Source organism: Terrapene carolina, unplaced genomic scaffold (assembly GCF_002925995.2).
Source record: "Terrapene carolina triunguis isolate 2854851 unplaced genomic scaffold, T_m_triunguis-2.0 Scaffold629, whole genome shotgun sequence".
Lineage (NCBI taxonomy): Eukaryota > Metazoa > Chordata > Testudines > Emydidae > Terrapene > Terrapene triunguis.
The window spans coordinates 10,289,817-10,316,123 of record NW_020664980.1 but is presented as its reverse complement, the minus strand read 5'-3'; the positions used below and the strand labels follow the sequence as shown (position 1 = coordinate 10,316,123).

Here is a 26,307-nt window from a genome sequence, read left to right as displayed (position 1 = left end):
AGTGCAACCCCCGCGCCCCACAAATCATTGTTTGTATCTGATTCTTTTTAATGCTGGGTGGTCATTGTCTATTTTTAACCTAATAGTGAGGCTGCCTAGAATTTCTGGTCTGGTCTTTTCTTTTCATTATTTAAATCTAAAAGGAATAAATAATGTTACCATTAATGATTTTCAGTACCTGACTTTTAATACATTTGAAAATAAACTCCTGATCCAAAGCACAATGAGGTTAATGGAAAGGCTCCCTTTAATAGGGTTTGGAGAAACCTTTATACAGTGTGCAAGATAAAAAAAAAAAATAAAGGGTTTGTTTTGCTTTTTGTCATCTGAAGCTTAAGAATAGAAACAAAAACAGCTTGTGCAACTCAAAGTGTGTTAAGCATAGAATGCTCATCAGAGAAATGTAAAGTCTCCTCACCAGTCTTTCCTGCTTGCGTATGCTGGGCATGTGCAAGTGACAAGAGATAACAGAGGACATTTCACTAAGCACAGGATTGAAGTCAGTGTCAGGTTTGCAGGGAATGATGAATTAGCAGATGCTCATTAAGGGCCAGGCTGTAAGTATGGGAAGGAGATCACTAACAATCTCCCCCCTTTGCAGTCCGAGTGCAGGGGCTAGGCACAGCAGGACTTCTTGCAAACAAGAAGTGCCGTTACTGTAAAAGACTAGAGATGCTGACGGTGCTAGCTTGCGCAAAAGGCGGCGGGCGAAGGTAGGGCTAGCAGAGCGGTCTCAGCACAGCGGGGGGTAAATGCTGCACCACGTTTCACCATGCCATAGCAGCGGCACTGCCTGAGGGTTCAGGGAGGCAAGCACTCCTAAATTAGAAAACAGGCAAGAATGTGCATTGGTTGTATATTTCAATGTGAATTGGGCCATTTTCTAAAGATTTCATGAAAAATACGATCTCTGGGTTGCAAATCACATACAAGATTTTTTTTATTTCATGAAATGTCATGTTTTTGGGGAGCTCATTCCCCAAATCATTAGCTATGAGCCCTTTATCTGAAAATGCCTCATTGGATATTAAGGGTTACACGCTTTGCCCTTAGGCACAACCTTGTGCAAGGGGCAGGTGTGTAACTTCACCACTCAAGGCAGAGCCCTGGGAGGCACCGACTTACAGAGGCACAGTTCCTCCTATGTTCTACTCCTGCTCTGGGAAGAGTCATTTACAACATCCCTGGAAAGACAGACAGACAGCTCCTTGGACCACCACGCCACATTGTGGGAGTATCAGGAGCACATCCCTTCTGCTCTACACAGGACCCAGAACTAAGGCCTGGTCTACACTACGGGATTAATTCGGATTTAGCAGCGTTAATTCGAATTAACCCTTCACCCGTCCACACAACAGAGCCATTTAGTTCGAATTAAAGGGCGCTTTAAATCGATTTCTGTACTCCACCTCGACGAGCGGAGTAGTGCCAAAATCGATTTTGTTAATTCGAATTAGGGTTAGTGTGGCCGCACACCACCGAATTAATGTGATTAAAATAAATGGGGTAGTGTGGCCGCACACCACCGAATTAATGTGGTTAAAAACCGAATTAATGTGCTTAGTGTGGCCGCGCACAATCGAATTTATACAACCTGTTTCCCAAATTCGAATTATCTAAATTCGGATTAATCCCGTAGTGTAGACATACCCTAAGATCCAAAGAGACCTAACCTGACCATGCAGGAAGGCTGTGGTTGGCAGACTCTTACTTCTCTCCATCGCCTCCAGAACCATGTTAGTGCTACTCACAGTATAGTCTATGAGGAATAACCATGTTGTTTAGCAGCTAGTGCTAACCCTGCTATTGGAGGAACTGCTGTGCAAATCCTCCTGCTTTTCAAGCCAGTTGAGGTTGGAAGCAGAAGAGCTACAATACTTTTAGACTCCAGGGAATGAGGTCATTTTGTCTTGTTACCTCTTAAATCAATTGCTGAAAGTATGAAACATCTGCTTCAGAGGCTGTGTATTATACTTTCTTGGTCACTGGAAAAATGCAGAGAGCACCAGTGTAACAACTGAGAATAAGCATGAAATGGAAACCCAGGATGCTGGAGAGTAAATCTAGAAAACCTATATATCCAAATCAATGTATTGGAGTACTAATGGCAGATGTTTTAGGGTAAAATGAAGAGCTGATACTTACGTTTTGTGGCTTTCTCCCAATCATATGCTTGCCCTTGCTCCCTCCCCCCATGTAATTTAGGAAAAACCTTTTAGAGGTTATGTCTACATTGCAGCTGGGAGCATGTAGCGGTCTGTCCAAGCTTCCACCTGTGCTGCAGTGACCACACTGCTATTTTTAGCACACTAGCTCCAGTAGACTTAGCACGTCTGTCTGCCGGCCCGTACTGGGAAGCACGCTCCCAGCTGCTCTGTAGACAAACGGGCACCATTTTAAACACATTTCAAATGGAATACTCCTTTTGTTCAACAGGACTTTTGGGGCGCTACGGGGAAAGGGAGAAAGCGGATGGTTTCATATAACACAATTTACTATTATGCTTCACAATGGACCTCATTTCTGCACAATTATATTATATGCATGTAGCGTTCTTGATTATCAAATAGATGAAGTCCACATTTATTCCTTTACTTACCTCAATACCTGACACTGTGACGGCTTCAGCCCTATTTTTTTTTTGAAGTCTTCAACCGCCAAATAAAATGTACAAACATGAAGTGCAGTTGTGCAACAAAGAGAGCATGATGCCTGCAGTTATGGCTATGTCTACACTTTGAGCTGGAGGTGTAATTTCCTGCTCGGTGTTAGCTCTGTTCAAACCAGTGCGCCAAAAACCGAAGTGTAGCTGCAGAGGCACAAGTGGCACCACAGGCTAGCTGCCCCAGATACAATCCCATTTGAAACCCTAACCATGTACTCAGGGCAGCTAGCCCCTCCTGCTGCTCGTACTGCATCAACTACACTTCTATTTGTAGTGCGCTAACTCGATCAGAGCTAGCATGGGTATGTCTCCTTGCACTGGTATTTAGACCTTCCAGCTTGAAATGCAGACATAGCCTATTTGCTGGGTCCCAGAGTGTTCTCTCTCTCTCTCTCTCACACACACACACACACACACAATATGCAAGGACATCCCTTTGCAATTCTTTTTCTTTGTTTTGTCTTTAATGAGAAATGGCATTTTAAATCCATTCGCTTAGCTCCAAAAAGTGGGGAGGGAGAGCTGCGCAACGGCTCAACTAGCTCAAGCAGTTTTAATGGGATTTAAGTAACACCTCTGACAACAGCTTGTTCAAGGAGGTGAGTCCGACTGTGTTCTAATGGCCTCAGGCTTAGTTCTGTTGCAAAGTGACTGAGAAAGCCATAGAAATGAAATTGCTCTTATATATATCCTAGAAGAAGGCTATCAAACCAGCTTTCTATAAGTTGGCCAACGGAGGGAGGGAGGTAAGTATTTTACAGTTAGTATTAGTCAAAATAACGGCTGTCAGCATGGTCTTCGGGGGACAGTTATCTTGTCTAACAGTAACTTTAAAATTCTTGATTCAGGAGGTAGCTTGAAGCTAGCCGGTGGCCAGGCAGGAGTTCAGACTATCTTTATATAAGGTCTTTAAGGAAGGAGGAGAGATGGGCAAGGCACAGAGAAGAAGGAGAGTTAGGCTCTTTGAAAGATGCTCTCTCAACAACGCTCACATGAATGTCAAGCAAACCTGCGTGCCAGTTCTTAGCAAAGTCTTTTTAGACCAAAGCAGGAGTGACCTACCTGGAGTGACAGCGTCTAGGGCTGGGTCAATAAGAGATTTTCCAGTTTGTTGGCAATTTCAAAAATTTTAAAAAAAGGAAGGAAGGAAGGAAGGAAATGGTTTGTTTTCACAAAATCTAAATGTTTGTTTTTGACCATTTTTAACTGTTTTGAAGTTCTATAAATAAAATTAAAGGAAATTTTGAAACAAAAAGTCATGCCAAACCTTTTGTTTCTAATGCTGAAATGAAACGTTTTCATTTGGGGGGATTTTTTTTTCCCTTAAGCAATTCGGCAACATTGACACAAATTAATGAAATGTTTCAGTGTGGCTAAAGCTGCTTCACCTCCTCCCCCCTCCAAAAATACAGACAAAAAGTTCTGCCCAGCTCTAGTAATGTGGTCAATTGACAGCGCACTGGACTGTGAGTCAGAAGACCAGAGTTCTATTCTTAGCTCTGACATGGCTACATCTATTCATAATATTTGTATTGTCGTAGTGCATATAGACCCAACTAAGATCAGGGCTCCATTGTATTAGCTGCTTCACAGACAAACACATAGTAAGAGACAATCCCAGTCACAAAGAGCTTAATAATCTAAATACACTCAAGAATCAAACAATTCCCCACTGAACTGGCAGGACAGAACCAATATAAGTGCAAATAGTTCATTAACTTCATGGCAGCAGTGAAACTGGTGCACTGTATTTAGAGAGCTTTTAGGAGGGTAAAAACACGCAAGCTTCAGCTCTCTCATTGGAAAAAAAATACTGAGTTCTTTACTTTAATTTACAAATTGGCGCTTACAAGGTTTTTCAAGCAAATGCAAAATGGTTTAAATAGTTATCCTGTTTAGTACATATTGAAAAGAGATACTGAAGCATATGGTGGAGTAAGGAAATACAGCTCACAATATATCATCAAAATGTATAGTTCAGTGTATAGAGCAGAAATAGATGCCATGAAAGATTACTTCACTGGATATTACTGATACTGTCCAAAACATACTATGTGTGTTTAGAGAAAGCAGCAATTCCATCCATCCAATCACTATTTTGGCAGAAATATTTTTCTATCTGTATCCTTAGAGTCATAGTTTGATGGACTAACAAAATACTCAGTTCACTGGGACTTGAAGGTAAATACAGGTCATCTCACACAAAAACATCTCAACAACAGTTTCTCTCTCCTAAAAAAATAATGAAATACTCTGATGTTGACTGTACTGGACAGGTTGCAATAATCTATCCAGCCTCACTGGCCTAGAAAAATAACATATTTGTTAGATTAGGGGATGAAGAGTAATTTTGGAACAGTTTTCTCTCTCCTAAGCCCCCCCAAAATAATTCAAATATTTTAACTTTTGGCTTTGGAGCAGGGACCCTTACAACTAATCAGTTAGCTTTCACATCTCAGATCTCATCAACCTGAACATTACCTCAGACAAATCTTAGTGATTGTGCCCCGCAGGCCTACAACTCCTTTCTAAAGAGATTACGTGGACCAAAAGAAACCACTTTGTTTTGCCCTCTGGCTTTTTATGTGAAACAAGTGTCATGGTGAAAGGCTGACAAAATCCTCTATTGGGTTTCCTAGCTGTGAGGAGCTAAAGCATGATGCTAATGTTAGAACGAAAAAGCATGATCAAAATATATTCACATACTCCGACGTGGCGGCGCGCCATTTATCAGAACATGAAAAAAATAAAGAGAATTGTGTCCCTCGGCACTATTGAAGAAGTGAGAACACAGAAGGAAAAAGCCTTTTCCAGCTGTCTCATTTATATTTACAACCTATAGGACAGCAGAATTTACATGAGCTCTATTTTGAGAGCTTAAGTGCGATCTCAGTAGTGCACGGGCCTTGTGCTGGTCACCGCATAGGGAATTTTTAATTCGCCTTCCCTCCCCACACCAGTGTATTCGGTAGATGGAAGTAAATTCCTTTCCAAAAGAATCAGCAGCAGCACAAGACCAGTTAGGGGATGTACAGCTTTAAACCAAGCTTTCACCATCTGTTTCTCCTCTAATTATGAATGCAACAGATATTCACAATTACATCAGCAAAAAAAAAGTTATCAGTGATTAAAATGCATGTGTTCTTTCTACAATGCCTCTGCAATGTTTTTTCCCTCAAATTAAGATCAGTACCACCCACCGTGCAACCTGCAAATCACACAGCGGGAAGACCTGACTGGGGTAGCTGTTCCCACCTCACCTGGCAGGGAGTCAGTGGTGTGTTTAGAGTCCTGAGCAGGCTGCATGAGCATGGAGAGATGGTCTTCCCATTGTGCTGCAGTATGAGTGCTGAGAGGAGGAGCTTCAAGAACCCAGACGGATGTGAAAGCTGTCCATCAAGGCCTACGTAGTTCTGACCTTATTTGCACTCCTGCTGCCTAGGTCAGGGAGTTGCAGAGCTTGGTTAACCATACAGCCCACCAATCTGGTGGCTAGCCAGCAGTGAGTCAGCAAGGGTTCATACGGAACCCATTGCATATTGCTTAGGATAGGAAAAAAGGAAGGCAGACAGCTCTCTCCAGTGGAACAGGCATTTTCCAAGCAGAACAAGGTTTTCCCCATCCACTTTACCCATGTGCTACCTTGGTGAGTCCTTCCACCGCTCATTATGCCATTGCTTATTCTGCATAATCCCCTCCATAGCCTTAGACCCAACCACCTCTTGCCGTTAGAAAGGAATTCCTCCTACTGGGTTCTCCCACCTATATTTGGCTCTACAAGGGTACATTTTTAATCTCAAACAAGTTTTTGCTTTCGTTGGGGCTACTGAGTTATTGAATACTTATTTGCTCATGACAAAGCTGGTGGGTTTTGGTATTTCTTTGCTTGCCAGTATTTGTAGTCCTCGCAGATAAAGAATGAGTAAGATGCAAATTCAGCCAATGATCCCAGTTTCAGCATTCACATTCTTGGGGGAACCAAAGCATACATGCATCGATAGTCTAAAGCTTCACCCTTTACAGAAGGCTGTGGGACACACTTGCATAAAGAACCAAATTAACCAGGTGGGACCTTTGCTAGGGCATGGACATCCAGCCGTACCAATGATCAATGCAGCTGGTCCTGCAATGGTTCAGACCAGTTTTGGCAAGGATTTCCAGTCTGGGGCTAGGTTTCAATTCAGTTTGTTCTATTACTAATAAAAGCAGTGATCAATATGAGCTCACCACGTCCACCTTTTTTGCACTTTCCCCTCTGTAATACTGAGACAATTACTCATCCTTGATTATATAGGGGCATATCCACCATTGATCCACACACTGAATTTCTCCATTGAAATCAATGGGGGAGTTCTGGGTTTATAAAAATACAAATAAAAGCCCCCAGTCAGGACCCTTTGCCCTGCCAGGACTGCAGCCGTCCCTGCACCTTGCGCCTGCAAGGACTGGATGTCACTGGCTCTGCAGCAGGAAATGGCCCAGGGTGACGAGGGTTTTTTATTGTTGTTGTTGTAATAATAAAAAAAATATTTTTGTGGGAGAGATGAGCTCAGGATTGGAAGCCTCACTGTATTTTAGAATGGCACTAAAATGTCTCACCTTCCTTTTATATGACTGCATCTTACAGTTCAAAAATAGACTGTTTGTGCCTATTAAAGTTTCTTTACACATTTTCTGTATCTTAAGTCTCCTTTTCCTCCTACAAAGCTTTACACACAGTATAACTATGTTTAACAGAAGCTAGGGGATGCTTGCTCACCATATTTAACCACCAGTGCTTTTAACAGTTTTATATGCCACTTAATTTCAGGGTCACAGAGTTCTTAAAACATTATACGTGAAACGTTGCTAAACCAAACATAATTTTAAGATTAGTTTACCAAGACAGAGTGCATGTTCAAAAACAGACACACAGATTCATAGCAGCCAGAAAAAAAGAACCAAAAATTATTCTGTGCTACATAATAATCGTGATTTCAGTCTAGCCCAGCTACTGTAACAATAAAGGAATAAATGATTCTGTTATGTAGATGAGATACAGAGTAGGTGAGATATGACATTTGCCCTCATGAACGAGGAGATTGATAAGATTTGTAGCTAGGAGTGAGTTATCAGATGTCTCCTCATGAGTAAGAAATATGTCCTATTGAATCTCCTCATGTGGTGGCACCTATGCACAATTGATTGTGCAGTGGTTTGCCTGTTCTCTCATTTTTTCTAATTTATAATTACATTCTCAAGTTTAAAATCTAGCTTTTAAAATATTTCCTGTGAGCAGCAACTTCTATTTTGCAGGCTGTTATCCACATTATAGCCAAATGTAATGTGGGATTTCTGGTTGTGTTTAATTAATGTGATTGGTCATGGAAACACGATCATGTATTTGAAGAGACATTGTAGTGGTGATCAGCTACTGATTTTGATTAGAATGGTGAGTTACTAAAAAGACAGCCTTCTCCTCTTTATCAGTCTCAGGCAAGTTAAGATGATCACTAGATTTTAACTTATCAGTACATAGCTTCAACAAATGGAATTAAATATAAAGTTAAAATAAATCAACACACATGGAAGCTGTAGTGGATGGTATCTCAGCTGTAGCAATACTTTCCCCTGGGAAATACCTACTCCCATATCAATATGCCATCATGAGGATCATGTGTATATGTGGTATAAAGACATAGCCACACAATGTCAAACTAGATCATTGCTAGGTTTAATCTAGATACTGTGGACAAAATTCATCCGACACCAAGGATGATTTTCAACAAGTAAATTCTGTTGTCAGATACTCATGCATCCAAGGAAAGCATTTGGACCTAACTCTTTAAACTTATTTTTTCTTGATTTTAGCACAGAATGTAGTTTAGTGGATAGATCTGGGACTCAGGAGCCCTGAGTGTTACTCCTGGCTCTGACACTGGTTTGATGGTTGACTTTGGGTAAAACATTCTAATGCCCTGTGCCTCGGTTTCCCCATCTGTAAAATGGGGGCACTGATACTAACCTCCTTTGTAAAGGTCTCTGAGGTCTACTGAGGAAAAGCAATATATAAAAGCTAGGTGTTATTATATGACGCATACGATGAACCTAATCCAAGGATTCAGCACTGGACAGCTCCTTAGGCGGAAAAGGCAGAATCCTGTCACTAACCTCCTTCAAGGCTGCAGAAGGGCTAATACGTATCAGAATGGCCACAGCTTTGCAGCACAGGGTGCAGCTGGCAAGCGGAGAGGCAGAGTATCCCCTCTGTGAGCCAAGGAGTTTCACTCCTTGACTCTTACTCCATGGCAGCCTATGGGGGAGGTGATGTTGCAGGTAGACACCTGGTGCGTATGGCAGGTATGGCAAAGCTATTGCTAGTGGGGCTGCAACCTGTATCGACCCATTGGCCACACCACCTCTGGGGCGGGGGATGGAGAGTAGCAGGTTGTGGTCACGTCTATAGTGTGCAGGTGCTCTATGGCCTGCCTTAGGATGGCTGCTGAATCGTTCCAATAGGCTCATTTTATGTTTCAGACCACCACCACCTAGATTATATATGGCACTTTTCATCAGGAAACCTCAAAATGCTTTACAAAGGAGGTCAGTATCATCGTTTCCATTTTACAGATGGAAAAACGGTACAAACACATAGTAATACAGTCCCTGCTCCAAAGAGCTTACAGAGTTAAATAGTCAAAAGTGCTGAAGTCATTTTCTGCAGGGACTTGGGCACTAGGAACTTAAGTCTGCTTCAAAGTCAATAGGACTTACCCATCAGTGATTATTAAATTTACAGGTGATAGGAAGAAGTTGTCTTTAAGACACTGGGCTGGACTTCCTATGTTTGGTTTCTGGTTCTACCAGAGACCTCCTGGGTGGCCTGGGGCAAATTACTTAGCATCTCTGTGCCTCAGTTCCCCATCTGTGAAATGAGAAGAATAATTCCTTTCTCCCAACCTCATTCTGTCATGTCTATTTACTGTATAGGTAAAATGTTTCAAAATGGGTATTTCTCCCGATCCATCACTCATCAATAAACATGACTAATGTGTCTATTGTCATGTACTGTCTTGTCTTAATTGGTCAAATAAGACCCTGTTTGTGCTTACCAAATAGATTTTACTGTAATATATTTATGCACACTATTTTAATGATCCATGAAAACAATTCTGTAAAGTTAATCATTTTGTGCTCTTTATTTAGTAGAATTAAACTAAAAGGCTTTCACATAGGATCACTGCTGATCTTTTTCCCCAGCTGAGGAAAGTTAATTGGTAATAAGATCATAGATTGGTATGCTATCAACTAGTTTCCCACTCTCTGCTGAACTGGTCACTAGTTTAAGAATTAGGAGAGTCAGACTCTATTACCAGCTCTGCCGATTTTGGGCAAATGACTTAGGGTAAAATTTTCAAAAGTGCCTAAAGCTCATTAAAAATCAATTCCCACTGACTTTTAATGGGACTTAATTTCCTAAATTACTAAGCACTTAACTCTCTATGCCTCTGTTTCCCATCAGTAAAATGGAGATAATTCACTGGGATCTTCAAGGGAATCCAGGGGATTTATGTGCTCAAATCCCATTGACTTTGAAAACCCCAATCATAATGCTTAATCATCTCAAAAGGCCTATGGAGGAAAGCGGTGTACAAACGCTAAGTGTGATTAGTAATCCTCCAAAATTTCATTCAGTTTACAGAAGTGGAAAAACTCTCCCCCATGGGGCTCACTTTTTGTTAGTTAGCAAACAAACATCAAAACGTCCTCAAACATTTTAACAGTACCCATTCCACAAACATACTGTACTAGATCTATCTGATTTTTAAGTTGTTTAGTGATAAGGTGACTCAGAAAACTCAAAAACTTGAAGCCTTATTTTACTCAGCATAAACAGTGAAACTTAACTCCCCTGATCACAGTCAATCCCATGAGCTGATTTTCACGCACTCGGACAATGTTGCAGAGTTAAAGTTTCAGATATTTCAAGGACCAAAACCTCTCTTAATTGACATAAAAATAAGAAAGACACACATCCATTAAATGCAAGCGGTCTTTAAAATCAAAACTGAATATTGGGCCTAACCTATTTGTCAGTGCCCTTTGCAAATCACATCATACTTGGAAGCATTTATTCAGACCTGGTCCTTTTTTGCAGCCATTGGATGAAATTCAAATCACTGCTTAAAGCCCAAGTGAATGGCTTTGCATGAAGTAACAATGCAGGTGTGGAGGGAGATGCCCAAGTCTCTTCTCAAAATGAAACTTAGGCACCTTTTTTGAAAAATGTAACCCTGTAAGTTCTTTGGGGAAGCAACTACATTATTATGTGTTTGTACAGTGCCTTGCACAAGTCCTCAATCTCGGTTGGAGTCTCTGGGTGTTACCATAGTAGAAATACAGTAGACTCCAAATTATCTGAATAGCATGGGGGAGACTGATTTCATTTGCCGCAGCGGGGTGGTGTACTCCATAGCCAGGGGCCCCTCCTCCTCGCAGTCCTGACAGGGGTCTCTACTCTGCCTCCCTCCACTCCCATGACAGCAGGGCTGCAGAGGGCTCCCTGCTCTGCTGCATGGCCAGCAACACTCCATCCTGCAGGCGCAAGGTGCAGGGCAAAGACCCCCCAGTCAGGACCCTTTGTCCTGCCAGGACTGCAGCCGTCCCTGCACCTTGCGCCTGCAAGGACTGGATGTCATTGGCCCTGCAGCAGAGCAGGGAGCCCTCTGCAGCTCCGCTGTCATGGCCCTGCTCATTCACTCCTGTGACAGTGAGGCTGCCGCAGGCTCCCTGCACTGGCCCAGGAGCCATTCCCCAGCAGCAAGGTGACAACTGCAGGAGCTTCTCTTCACAATCCTGGGCGAGGGGGGGGGAGCATCTGCTCTATTATCCAAAACTCCCCATTATCCAAACCCTTCCCTTGTCCCCCAACATGGGGGATAGGGAAGGGATTCAGATAATTCAAGAGATCTGGATAACAGGGTTTCAGATAAAATGGGCGTGTGCTGCTATAATCAACACCAGGAAATCTGGGGACCTGGGGAAATACAAAATTCTTCTCAGGACTTTTCCTCAAGTTTAGATAAAACTCTCTGAAAACAATGTCCTGAAAGTCCCGATTATTATCCAAATGTTCTTACCTTTACAAAGTAACCTCTTTTCGCCATGTTCTGATTACTCCTCACACCCAGACCAAGAGTTTGTATAGCACATTCAATAAGCTTGGGAAAACTTCACTGAAATCAGAGACTAAAGCCTTAATATATTGGATCTTGGCACATAAAAGAGCAGTATATGAATAACAGCATTCTTTCATAAATCAGAGTGTTCAAAATACACTACAGTGGAGGGAGGGATAGCTCAGTGGTTTGAGCATTGGCCTGCTAAACCCAGGGTTGGGAGCTCAATCCTTGAGGGGGCCATTTGCGGCAAAAATCTGTCTGGGGATTGGTCCTGTTTGAGCAGGGGGTTGGACTAGATGACCTCCCTGAGGTCCCTTCCAACCCTGATATTCTAAGTGGCCATACATTTGCTACAGTTCACTTACAGAAACATTGCTGTGGGGTTTAAGTGTACTGTGAAATTTTCAGAACTATACAGGGACCATTGATCTGAATCTGTTATAATTAGGCTTGGAAGGATTAGATTTTTATTGGTAAAGGTCAATAAAAGCTGATTTCACCATGCACACACAAACTGACAAAAATATTATCATTGATAATAATCAAATTTGCTGCTTGAGAACTTAGAGTTTGATTTAAGGCAATTTACTTTAATATTTTGACATACAATGTTGACAAAGTTTTAACGTTTTTGAATCTCAGTGTCTCTCCGTAAATAATTGTTTGACCCCCCCCCCCACTATGATTCTCCCATAATTTTGCACAACTGTGAAAAATTTAAATCAATTTTGAAAAAAATGCTTCACACATTCATTTGGCTACTGAGAAAATTTAACATAGATAAAAATAAAAAAATGCTTAAAATAAACCAATATTATCCATCACAATTATAATAAAAAATAAAAATTAAATTCTGCCAAGCCTCTCTATAATGGATTGGGGAGAATACATATTGAAATAATGTGGATATATTGCTAGATGGATGGATTGCTAGATGGATGATTACACGGTGTGGTACAGTCGAAAGGTTTTAATGCCATGAGTTTGGGATGACTGCAATCTTCAGAAGATGTGACAAGCCAGTCATTCTAAGTGAGAGGATGAAGATATAAAGACAGGAAGAAATTGCGGCCAATGGATTTTAGGAACTTTCTGAAGGTGATCTAAAATAGCTCTTCTGTGCATAATAACGTAGAGATGTTACGGTGCTATCACTCATGTTAGAAACAAATATGTTACAGCAATTGAAAGGGACGTTCAAAATCTCCATGGGATAAAACACTCGCTTCTAGTCCTGATGGTTCACAAGATACTGGATGCTAAATGTCGTTGGTCCATGAGTATTTCCTGTCCTGCATCTCAGACCAGTGTAAATGGAGAGAAAAATCCACATTTGGGGAAAGCAGGAATCACATTCCCACTGTTTATCATATGGACATTGCCATCAGATATGTAGCATGTAAATAACGTGGCAGGTTTTGTTTTAAAGGAGATAATTGTTTCTATTTAAACTGTTTAAACAGAATGAAGAACCAACTCCTGTCCTATGCTGCATAGTTATGCTAATGAGTAAAGACGACCTTCATGGTCTCTACACAACTGACAGGACAGGTTCCTAACTGAATAACCATGGAACTGCTAGGCACAGAGACATGCCAGGGCACTGTGGACAGTGGTGCATGGTTTGCAGGGTAGGGGCATCGTCAGCTCTCCCAACTGGCTAGCACATATGCAGTGTTCTGCAGTTATAAGATAGGCGGGGGTTATAGATACTAGTCTATAACAAATTGGCAGCCATGTGCACCTGACCCATCTGCATGTCCCATTACTCATTCCCAGAGAATCCTGCCCTGACTGGCAGATAGCAGCACCACAGCTTCCCTTCTCATTGCTAACCAGAATTTGACCCTAAGGCAGGAGAAGTTTGAAGGGTCTCTCTCGGAAACCAGATTTAACCCTGGCCCTAAAGCACTGGCCTTATTTAAACAAATTTTCTATCAGTCCTGGAGAGGGAACTTTGTGAAGTGGATTTATAAAACAAAGTTCATTAAGAAGTGAACTAAGATCACACAATTAATTTAAGTCCACTTGCACCTATTTCAGGAGAATGATTTTCTGTTCCCCTGGATTACATACCAAGCTGTACAGGTGACAGGCAATGACTGATCTACTGAGGCACAAAAGTTTCCCTGCCAAAGCCTCTGTTTAGTAACTTGGCAATTATTTTAGCCATAAACTGCATTTTGCAACATAATCTTCCCTTGAAACCTCACAGAATAGGTGTTCGGTTCAAATGAGCACTTCCATTTTTAGATGCCAGGCTGCCACAACAAACCCACTGATGAGATAACCGAGGAAGTGCTATCTATATGCCCAGATAAAACCACTTTGTTAAGATGGAGTTAAGTCTCAGATACATCAGTAATTTAGGGGGGAAATACACTGCAAGGAAGTTGAAGTTATATATAAAAAACAAGCACTATAAACGGAGAAACTTTTAAGGGTGCCACGTGACTGGAAGTGACTTCAAGGGCTAGGTCTTGTGTAAATCAGCGTAGCTCTATGGAAGTCAATAGACGTGTGCCAGATTATCCAGAAGTTATGCGTTTTACAAAGTAGGAGTAAAGATGGGAAGACTGAGGATGGTCTCACTAGAGAGGGCAAAAAAATTAAGGCCACTTTTGGTGCCATAAGTGTGAGTTTCCACACTTCCAAATCTTTCATGTTTAACCTTAACTCTTCTTCTCCAGTGAGACCATCCTCAGTCTTGCCAACTTTATTCCTAGTTTGTACGATGCACAATTTCTAGATAAACCGGCTCCCCATTGACTTCCAAGGAGCTATTCTGATTTACAGCGGGTGAACATCTAGCCCTTTAGGTCACTTCCAGTCATGTGGCACCCTTTAAAAGTCCATCACAGTCTGGTGAACTATTCAGATTTTCTTAATACACCAGTGACTAGCTTCCACCTTTCCTTGGTTCAGATTTGACCCTATTCACTAAAAATGAAATCCTGGCCTCAAAGTCAAAATGAGTTTTTTGCTCTTGACTTCAATGAGGCCAAGATTTCACCCTAGATCTTTCAGAGTTTCAAGGAAAAGCAATTTTTAAGATGAGGTGTGTTAAAAAATTCTTGAACAGAATTTTCAAACCATGAACACCACAATCCTCCTCCTCAGAGTCCTACATCTTACAACTGATTTGCCCAAATCACCTCAAATTCAGAACAAACACTGAAGAATCTGAAAAATCTGCATCTGAAGAAGTGGGTTTTTTACCCACGAAAGCTTATGCCCAAATAAATCTGTTAGTCTTTAAGGTGCCACCGGACTCCTTGTTGTTTTTGAACAAACACTTGTTATTTGTTCACCTGCAAAATGAGAAATGGAAATGACCTTTTAAAGAGGATTTTAGAGAAGATGGGTGGATCACAGCCAGGCAAGTCTCAGCCTTAATACTCTATTATTTGATAAGTCTGTACAGCTCTGGTGGCCTGTTTAGCATTACAAACACAGGTCACTCAGAAGGAAGACAAACGCTGGTATATTTAACACCTCCAACTGTTTGTCCATTCAATTACCACAATTTCCTCCACTAATAATCAAAAGCAAGAAAACAACATGGAGGCATCTGTGTTGATATATTTAAGCAAACCTGAACGAATAAGGCTGATCCTCCTTTACCTTAAATCAGGTGTAACCCCACTGAGGTCATAACTAATATGAGAAAGACTCAAATCACACATTATGAGCAGAGAATCACAAGCCTTTCTATACAGCCACATCATTACATAACACAATGTGGCCTAATATGCCTACTTTAAAATCCACTGTGCCTTATACCTGCTCTAATGAGTAGCAAAATTTGTCCCTATAGCTCTAGCTCTCAGCTATACTGGTTCTATTGCTCCTAGGATTTCACTAATATTGCTGACAATGGAATTGGTCCACATTTCTTTTTATTTGAGGAGAGCTGGGTTTTGAGAATATAAAAATAATGCATACCCTAAGTACAGAGGTTTGGGTTTGATTTGCCTGCCCTTCTCCATTCATGAAGGATCTCTCATTGTTTGCCATGGTACCTCAGCGTCCAGATTCTTTCTTCATTTCTCAACCTATCACTCATCTAAAAACAGAAGATTTCTCTTTTGTCCCTCCAAACAGCATGTCCTCTATGTCACTATATTTCCTATAGCTCCACTGCAATGCTCAAACTGTACAATCAACATCCAGAAACATATTATAGCTTCCTCACCTTTAAAGAATCTGATGCAGATAGTTTTAAATCTGTAATAAAACCACACTTATGGGGAAGAAAGTCCTATAAAATTTAATGTGGACAAAACCAATAGAGTCCTTTAGTGGTTACTCTAAAACCCTGTAGAATTTAATAGACATTTTTAAAACTATAGAATTCTATACCAGAGATATAATTGTGATTAAATTCTACAGGCCATTTCCATAAGGGAGGAAGCCATCAAGCTCCAAATCACGGTTTTATTTCCATATAATATGAAATTAAAGCTAACTCTTTCCTTTTCTAGTGATCTATTTACCACTAGACTCTCAGGTCATTCATAAGCAAGCTATGTGTGTCAGTTAATTATACACATTGGACTCTACCTTCTGAATTAATTATTCCAGAGTTAAATGCCAGTATTTTTCTCCTGGTTCACAACAAAAGGAAAATGCCCTGATGGAAAAGGGCATTAAAAGTAGTGATATTTAGAAAGCATATTTTCCTCTTTAAAAACAGATTATGAATTAATTTAGTCGGATCATGGCCCTAGTCTTTTGCTGCTGTTATTTAAGCTTTGGCACACAACTCTGGTCACTGCACCTCAGTTCTGCTTTGCAACAACCCATGTATTCTAGTATTGTTCCTCTGTTGAACAGACACTGCCATGCATGCCAGACTGTGCTGACGTGTCTGGTAAATGTACGCAGCCCAATTCAGCCATGGTGTAAGCAGGTGCAGGTCCGCTGGAGTCTATACACACGAACATAGGCTAGAATAAGAACTCATCCTCAATTAATTCCCAAGGCAAACTTGGAATTCAAGTCTTCTGACGTAAAAGGCTAAGGTCTTTCTCTGTCCCATCACAAAACCTAGCCAGTTGCTGATTTGAGACCTCTCTGCTATATAGCACAATTATGGGCCAGGCTGTATCCCCTATATCTGTGCATGTGGACCTCTCCACTTCCACAAAGCTATGTGAGGGGGCTCAGCAACCTCCATAGCAGTATCTCCACCACCCCTATGAATACAGGGATGTCGGGGGTCTAAGCTGGAAGGAGGAGTGGAAAGTGAGAGAGTCAAGGGGAGAAGAAGGTGGGTGGATGGAGGGGAAGCAATATGCACGCCTGTAGAAATTAGATCAGAAAGGATAAGATAGCCTGGGACTGTATTATTTTTTCTATGGAGCCCTGCATGCATTTGCAGTCAAGGGGAATCCCTGGCAATGTGGCTCCAACTGAGCCGCACTACCAGGCAGCATCCCTCACCCCCCGCCATCAGGGACCAGAGGCAGCATGAAGGCACAGGCCTCCAGGTGGACGCAAGATCTCTGGGGATTATTATTGCTATTTACTTGTATTACTGAGATCAAAGCCCTGTTGTGCTGAGTGCTGCACAAACAAAAAGTGAGAGAGCAGTCCAAATGATTCAGAGTTTAAATCTAAATAGAGAAAACAGACAAGGGGGGTAGGAGGATCAGAGGGGCAAAGTGGCTTTGCCAAGGTCACACAGCAGGCCAGAGCTGGGAACAAAGCTCAGATCTTCTGATTCTCAGTCCAGTGCTCAGTTCACTAGATCACACTCCTCTGCCAGGTATGAGGGTGGACCCCTAGGCAAACCCACAGGTCAAGCAGGATGATGTACAGGAACCTCCATGAATGAAGTCTTGCAGAGAGTCCGTCCCTCACATCCTACCACTGTGATTTTTTCCAGGGATGGAATAATGGGGGCCAATAGTATCACAAGCGTCTCAGGAAAGCAATATATTTAAATTAACCGTAACTATTCACAGTGCTCATGTGTGCTAAGTTTGAGGAACTGGTCATTATAAACATGCAGAGGACACCACTTCATGCCCTGTTTATTATGCATATGCACCGTATTACACTGAGTACATCATCCTCAAGCAGCTCTACACTTAAAGAGATATTAGCATTATCACTCACCGTAAAATGCCAAAAGACAGAAAATTCAGAGAATGCTTAGATAGTGCTCAGAAGTTGGTCTGACATTCTGCCACGCGCAAGCATGAGTTAAAGGAGGAGTTAAAGACAAGATTTTTAGCTTTCTTTCTGAAATTCCTTATTATTGGATCCTTCATATTCAATTAACTTTTTCAAATTTTTGCAGTTTAACATACAACTAGTTGAACCTGTTACATTTTAATATATAGAAGTATTAATATAATGTAGCAGACATGACCTCTAGCTGGAAGTAACAGAATTAGTTCAGCCATATAATTTTGATTAACGACAGACCTAACATTAAGAGAAGACTCACGCTATGCCTTATGTGCCAGACCTCCACAAACACCTTGAGCTGTGGCAGACAGGCTTATTATTCACAATAATACATATAACGATTCACAATAATGCCTATGGTTATTCACATCACAGGCTCATAAGAACTCACTTCACTGCGTTTTAGCCTCAGTCATCTACTCAGGCACAAAGATCCATCTACACCTCTACCCCGATAGAACGCTGTCCTCGGGAGCCAAAAAATCTTACCGCGTTATAGGTGAAACCGCGTTACATCGAACTTGCTTTGATCCGCCAGAGTGCGCAGCCCCGCCCCCCCAGAGCGCGGCTTTACCGCGTTATATCCGAATTCGTGTTATATCGGGTCGCATTATATCAGGGTAGAGGTGTATATAGATTTGATTACAGAATTGAGGCTTTACACTGTATTTTGAGAAAAATCGAAGGGCCTAATTCAACCCTTAGATACCCATTGCCAGCTTGCTTTCAAACCAGGGAGTGGGAGCCATCAGCACATACCTGAAGGAAAAAATATTTCTCTGACACAAAAATATGGGCCTTTTTTGGGTGTTTGTTTTTTCTCAATTTCAGCTGGGTCTAACTTTTTTCAGCAGCAGCGGCAGGCACAACTGATGTTATTTAGGCATCTATTTACACTGTAGACTCTACAATATTGCAATGATCTAATAGGTGTTTAGGCATCTAAATAACTTTAATTGCAACTGCAAGTAATGCGTTTAAAAATTTCACCATCTAAGTGCAAATTAAAAATCAGCAAATCACTCCTAAACTACTAAGGGCCAAATTTACACCTAATGCAAGCTCAATGACTGGAGTTACACCAGTGCAGGAACTGGGCCCCTATGTTAAGAAGCTGGTTGACAACATGCACATCAGACTGACCTCTACCCAGTCACAGCAAATCTGTCATGTCAGTAATGGTGTTGATTCACTGTGAGTCTGTGAATCATCAAAACCTACTCCATCCATACTGCAACTGTCTTAAGCCATCACAGTGCCCATCTCTGAAAGCACCAAAGCAATTAGCTGTTGTACAGTTTATAAATGGAGAACCCCACAATGACTATGAAAAAAGTGAGCAAAAATATACACTGTGAAGTTAGTACAAAAGAAATTATTCACAGTTTAGAAAAGCAATCCAGAAAGTCAACCCGATCATCTCAGTGTCCAGGTATTGTAGGAGGTAATTTAAATAAAATGTTTAAAATTACCTTCAACTATATTTCATATTTTTCAACAAAGGACGTGAAAATATTTATTTTACAGAGTTCATTGTAACTGAATGCTTTAAAGTCTTTTAATGATGTTGAAAGATCATCAGTTCATGTTATTAAAATTTTGTCAGCCCTTAAAAAAATACCCCACACACCAACCTGATCATGCATATATAATGCAGACTTCTCTGAGGTGCACTTCAGTGCTCTGTTCTCATAAAAGAGTAATGACTACTGGGCCATCATATGCAACCATCCTGCTGTCATTGCCCAAAAGAAAAATGGATTGTGCTAAAAAGACAATCAATAGCTATCTTCCCAGAGCAGACCATATTGGACCACTGCTTGATAGAGCAAAAGCACCAATTCATTTTGCAAAATATTGCCAGAAATTAAAGAAGCCCGATTTAAAATTTTAGGTTTAATTATACTTCAATTTCAAAAACTACTTTAATGCAATATTACGACAGATTTATACATGCAGAAAAGTACAACAAAGTGTTCAGAGTTCCCATTTCCACAGCAACCACATCTCAGCTTTCGTGTGCATATGTAGCATTCTCAGTTACTGTATATATTTGCCCTAATTGTGCAAACATTTTTGCATATGAGTAATCTTACTCCCTGAAGTTAATTGGACGACTCAAAGTAGTAATAACTATTGCCCCAATCTGGCTCCCATTGAGATCAATGGCACAGGGTGAGGCTTTCTGCCCAATAGAACTGGCAGGATCAGGCCTTACAGTAGTAACTTTAATTCCGTCATGTAAAATTCTGGGCCCATGTGCAAAGCCTAAGGAAAATACTTTATCCAGAGATGCTGTATGTCAGTGGTCACCAACCAGATCACAATCGACTGGTCAATCACGGAGCCTCTGACAGTCGATCGCAGTCTCTGGCTGCTAAAAGTCCAGCAGCACAGCAGGGCTAAGGCAGGCTCTCTGCCAGCCCTGGCCCCGCGCCGCTCTCAGAAGCTGCCGGCACATCCTTGCGTGTGTGGGAGGGCATGGAATCTTCGCGCGCTGCTCCTGCCTGTAGGCACCACCCCCGCAGCTCCCATTGGCCAGGAACCGGAAACTGTGGCCAGTGGGAGAGACAGGGGCAGGGCCTGCAGGGAGGGGCAGCAACGGAGACCCCTTGCCCCTCCTAGAGGCTGCAGGGACGTGCCAGAAGCTTCTGGGAATGGCACGGGGCCAGGGTAGCCACGGAGCCTGCCTTAGCCCTGCTGCACCGCCACCCAAAAGCCACCCGAGTTATGCACCCCTGAGTGGGAGCCCACACACCTCCTGCACTCCAACCCCCTCCCCAGCCCTGAGCCCCCTCCCAGAGCCAGCACCCCATACCCCCTCCTGCACCCCAATCCCCTGCCTTATCCCAGAGCCCCCTTCTGCACCCAAACTCCCTCCCAGAGCTTGCACCCCTCATCCTCACCCCAATCCTCTGCCCCAGCCCAGTGAAAGTGAGGGAGGGTGGGGGAGAGTGAGCAACGGAGGATGGAGTGAGTGGGGCGGGGCCTCAGGGGAAGGGGGGGATAGATCCTGGGTTGCACTTAAATTCAAAAAGTGATCTCGTGCTTAAAAAGGTTGGAGACCGCTGCTGTACGTGGTAGGTGGGAATAAAAGACCTTTCCCCTGGTGGTGCACACAGCACCTGCATAGTCCCTGTGCAGTTGGTTGCTACTACACACTTAGAGGATGTCTACATTGGAACACTCAGGAGAGTTAAGGCAAATCAACTAAAACCATGAAGTCAATGCATGTAATTTAAAGCACATTAAACCCCCATGTGGATGCTCTAATTCAGGGGTAAAGTGGTCGTAGTTCATTGTAACTTAATTCTCACTATGAGCTTTCTACACAAAAGGTTCATCAATTCATCTGTAGGGAACACTGCCTTGAAACTGTAGGTAGTGTGGAAACACACAAGTTTTGCTACGTTTAAGCAGGTTCTCTCATGGAGAATTTGGCCCTGAATAAATATATAAAATATGTGTGGCATTCAGTTGTTCCAGAAGCCATAACTTTAAATTTCCTGACTTCTGTGTGTGTAAGATCTCACACAACATTCATGAGTATATTTTTAGTAAAATAAAGCTATCAGAAGCACAACTCCACACTACCATGAGAACGCACAAAGGCATTATTTCAAACATCAGCAAAACATGTGTGCAACCCCACTAGAAGAGTATGAGTCTTTGTGTCCCACCCACTGGTAAGTCACATAAGCAGCATCAGGTTGATCATAGAATCCTAGAAACGTAGGACTGGAAGGAACCTTGATAGGTCATCTAGTCCAGTACTCTGCACTGAGGCTGGACTAAGTATTATGTAGACCATCCCTGACAAGTGTTTGTCTAACGTGTTTTTAAAAACCTCCAATGACATAGATTCCACAACCTCCCTAGGTAATTTGTTCCAGTGCTTAACTACCCTTACTGTTAGGAATTCTTTCCTAATGTCTAATCTAAATCTCCCTTGCTGCAATTTTAAGACCATTACTTCTTGTTCTGTCCTGGGTGGCTAAGGAGAACAATTTATCACCCTCCTCTTTATAAAACAACATTTTATGTACTTGAAGGCGGTTATGTACCCTTGAGTTTTCTCTACTCCAGACTAAGCAAACCCTTCCCCCCCAATCTTTCCTCACTGGTCACGTTTTCTAGACAATTAATCATTTTTGTTGCTCTCCTCTGGACTTTCTCCAATTTGTCCACATCTTTCCTGAAGTGTGGTGCCCAGAACTGGACTCACTATTACAGTTGAGACCTTGTCAGTGCTGAGTAGAGTGGAAAAAATATTTCTTGTGTCTTGCTTACAATACTCTTGGTAGTACATTCCAGATGTTAGCTCTTTGGGTTTTTTTGTTGCAACAGTATTACACTGTTGACTCATATTTAGTTTGTGATGCACTATAACCCCAGATCCTTTTCTGCAGTAAGCCTTTCTAGGCAATCATTTCCCATTTTGTATTTATTCAATTGATTATTCTTTCGTAAGTAGTACTTTGCATTTGTCCTTATTGAATTTCATCCTATTTAATTGAGACCATTTCTCCACTTTGTCAAGATCATTTTGAATTTTAATTCTTTCTTCAAAGCACATGCAACCCCTCCCAGCTTGGTATCATCTGCAAACTTTATAAGTGTACTCACTATGCCATTATTGGAATCATTTAGCATTATGTGTGCCTTCGTCATTGTTGATTAGCCAGTTCAGATTTCACGTGTATAAACAAAACTATTTAAATAATTTAAGCAGAAAGATATTTGAGCAATCCCTTCAAACAGTCCCTCTGCTTATGTTTAGATCAGGGGTCGGCAACGTTTGGCACCCGGCTCGCCAGGGTAAGCACCCTGGCAGGCCGGGCCAGTTTATTTACCTGCTGACGCGGCAGGTTCGGCCAATCGCGGCCCTCACTGGCCGCAGTTCGCCGTCCCAGGCCAATGGGGGCGGCGGGAAGCCGCGGCCAGCACATCCCTCGCCCGCGCCGCTTCTCGCCGCCCCCATTGGCCCGGGACAGTGAACCGCGGTGCGTGGGGGCCGCAATCGGCCGAACCTGCCACGTCAGCAGGTAAATAAACTGGCCGGCCCGCCAGGGTGCTTACCCTGGCGAGCCGCGTGCCAAACGTTGCCGACCCCTGGTTTAGATATAGAGGTGTGCAAAAGTTTTTCTCTAAAAATGTTTCTCTCTCTCCTAGAAAACAGCTTTGGCAATGAAAAGGAAAATTTTTGAAAGAAAACTCTTTCTTCAAAAATGTCGAGTGCTTTTTGTTCAAAAAAACCCCAAAAAAATCAAATTATATTTTGGTTTTTGACAACTGAAAATTTGAACTTTAAAGCTTTTGGTTGTCAAAACCAAAATTATTTTTGGTTTTGTGACAAACCCGCCCCCCCAAAAAAAAATGTTCAAAGAAAAATGTTGAGGACTATGAAAAAAGATTATCTTCACTGAAATTTTTCACAGGGGGGAAAAAAGATCATTTCCCAGACAACTCTATTTGGAAAACTAAAACAAACAAAAAAACAACCCAGGTGATTAAACTTTCTTCAAACCTTTCATCTGGAAGAAGAATAATACGTTTCAGTTTAAGAGTAATTTTTGGAAGGGCTCAGAATAAAAGCAAAGGGACTCAACTGTTGGAAGATGTTGGGAGACCCTTATTAAAATTCTGCCCCCAAATTAAAGGAAAAGTTGGACTGATTGATTTGCCTTTAATAGTTTTCACCCTCTCTCGGAATACTGCTAAATCATCATACGGGGCTTGATGCAGAAATTATTGGGTTAAACCTCATAGCCTCTGTTATGAAGGACGCCAGACTAGATGATCACAATGGTCCCTCCTAACCTGAATATCTGTGACTTCATAATATGTATATATTTGTAGGAACCGTTTGTTAAAATAGTAGCTACTGCATATGTACAGCTTTTCCTAAGTTTCATCAACAGAGAACAACTTCAGACTCAACAGAAGGACCTTATAACGAGAGGTCGTGGACCTATTTCCTGAAAATTTCTACCAACTTTAAGGCAATACTCTAGCATACTGAGCTACTTATGATAGTAAGAGCCTAGGCAGTCATTGGTAATTCCACGAAGGAAGTCTAAAGTTTAAATGTAAAAGATAGATAACAAGGTTTCTCATGAAGGAGTGGTAAAAAAAAAAAAAAAAAACAAAGCAACTTGCCTACCCAAAACAAAAGGATAGCAACCCACAACCACAATTAAGATTTAGTCTATAAAAACCAGACAATTAGATGCTATTATAATTATTGCATCTTGCCCCACTCTTTGCAAGATCTAACACGATGTCAAGGATGCAAAGCATAAAATATAAATTTTTAATATAACATATAGTGCCAGTCCTTCCTTACAATGTTCTTTCCATGTAACCGCCAGCTGGCTACACTCCCTTCTTTCATTGCCCATTTATAGAATCACACTGCAGACATATGCAATAAGGAATATTTAACAGGGTTGTGTTTGCTAATCGTCAGCATTAGTAGTCATGTGCCCCGTATTCAGTCTTGAATAGACTCAAGCAGGTCTCTCAATATTCACCTCAAATGTTAGCATATAAGACCAAAAGGACCACCGGGAAATACATTTCACCTCCTATTGCATTGCCCCACTGTACCTCTCTGCATGGAAACTATGGGAATTCAAGACTTGTTCCTTTGTGCAGCATAATACGCTGAAACAAACCGTGCAAAGCAGCTGTATTCCATTGCATAGATACATGCCATAAGGTCTTTAAGTTATTTCATGCTGCTTTTTGTTACAGGAAAATTTTCTCAGAAAATTGCTTCCTTAATCCAACCATTTCCATGAGCAGAACTGATCACACAATTGCCAGCTTTATTTTTCTACCACCTATGCAGGAGAAAAGGTTTCAGGGTTTACTACCTTGTGTCTGGAATCAATCCATGTTTCAATACGTTTCACAGTCACTGATCTCTTAATCAGCAGGCAGAGAAACTTCTCAAAGTTACTCCCCGATAGAATATTCAAGATCACACTCTGATAGGTTGGCTGACATCTAGCTCACAATGCTATTGATCATTGGGGTGTGATTACTCCATGGCTTCTGCTTTTAAAACATCTTTCTCTGGACAACACTCAAGCTCAACCGGTGGCACCAACTACACCTCTCTCCCCCACCCACTGCCACTAAAAGACAGGAGAAATGCACTGAAAAGCAGGCGCCTTGGTAAAGAAAGGAGTACTTACATCCCTGAATTTGTTCCAGTATTTATCTTTCTCATATTGCGAAACGGTGCTCAGCCACTTGTCGTTGTCCAAGAAATTGCCATTGTGGTGGTGACTGGGGAGGGTTTCTGGATGCCTGCCTTCCACTTGCAGAAAACACCAAGCAACAATTACCACTATCCTAGTCATCTGCAAAGAGAGGAGCAGCAAAGCGAGCAGAGCTGGGGGGTGCGCGGCAGCCAGGTTTGGGGGGCGAGGGGGGGGGGGAAGTTTGCCTCAGCCACAGCCGCGCTGCCCGGGGAACCGCCTGGATGGGGAGGTGGCTGGGAGAGCCTCCAACCAGCCCCCCAACAGGGCAGCACCCCCGGCCCCGAAACCCAGCTGCAAGCCGCCCAGCCTGGCAGGGGCGGACAGGCGTTGCCCTCGGGGAGGGGGAGAAGTTGCCCTTCCTTGCAGCCCTCCCCCAACTTCGGGGCGCAGGAGCCCCAGAGAACCCCCCAGCCCGGCCGGGGACAGGAGCCCGCCCGCCAGCAGAGGGGGACGGAGCGCGAAGTTGGCAGGCACTTACCTTCGGGCCAGCCGGGGCGCTGGGCTCGGCGCGTGCAGCCGCTGCCGCTGCTCCTTCCCTGCCTGTGGGTCGGAGACGCGGCGAGCCCCGAGACGGCTTCGCCCCGCCGCTTTGTGCGCCTGTCTGGAGGTGCGCGCTGCGCTGCCCGCGGGCGGGCGGGCGGGCGGCCAAGCGGCGAGATCTGGCGCCATCTGCCGGCCGAGCGCGGGCGAGGCCGCCGCCGCTGCTGCAGAGGCAGAGAGAGCAGCGAGGGGGGGGGGCTGCTCCTTTCTGAGCCCCAGCATCACCCTAACTCTGTCGGGCTCCGGGGCGGGTAAGGGGACAAGAGGGGGCCACCACACCCACTTTGCCAGCAGCCAATCCCCTCTGCTCCCAGCCCCACACGTCTGGGGATCCCCTGCCTTAAAAGGGGGGGGGACACAGCCCCACCTGTCATGGTGACCAATATTTTAACAAGGGGCTCCCACAAAGTCCCCCCTCCCGCCCCCCTTGGCTTGCAGCACAGCCAGGGCAGGGGGCGAGCACCCAAGCCCT

The 26,307-nt window shown here is 42.8% G+C and overlaps 1 protein-coding gene across 1 annotated transcript in view; it reads right to left on the bottom strand.

Moving 5' to 3' along the window:
* SPOCK1 (SPARC (osteonectin), cwcv and kazal like domains proteoglycan 1) overlaps positions 1-25,856 on the bottom strand; it is a 486,481-nt gene extending 460,625 nt beyond the window's left edge. The window contains exons 1-2 of the mRNA XM_024202111.2: positions 25,774-25,856; positions 25,227-25,394 (exon numbers count right to left, since the gene is read on the bottom strand). Coding sequence (XP_024057879.1) covers positions 25,227-25,394 — 168 coding nt within the window. The 5' untranslated portion in view covers positions 25,774-25,856. The remainder of the gene's footprint in view (positions 1-25,226; positions 25,395-25,773) is intronic.
* Between the last annotated feature and the right edge of the window lie 451 nt (positions 25,857-26,307).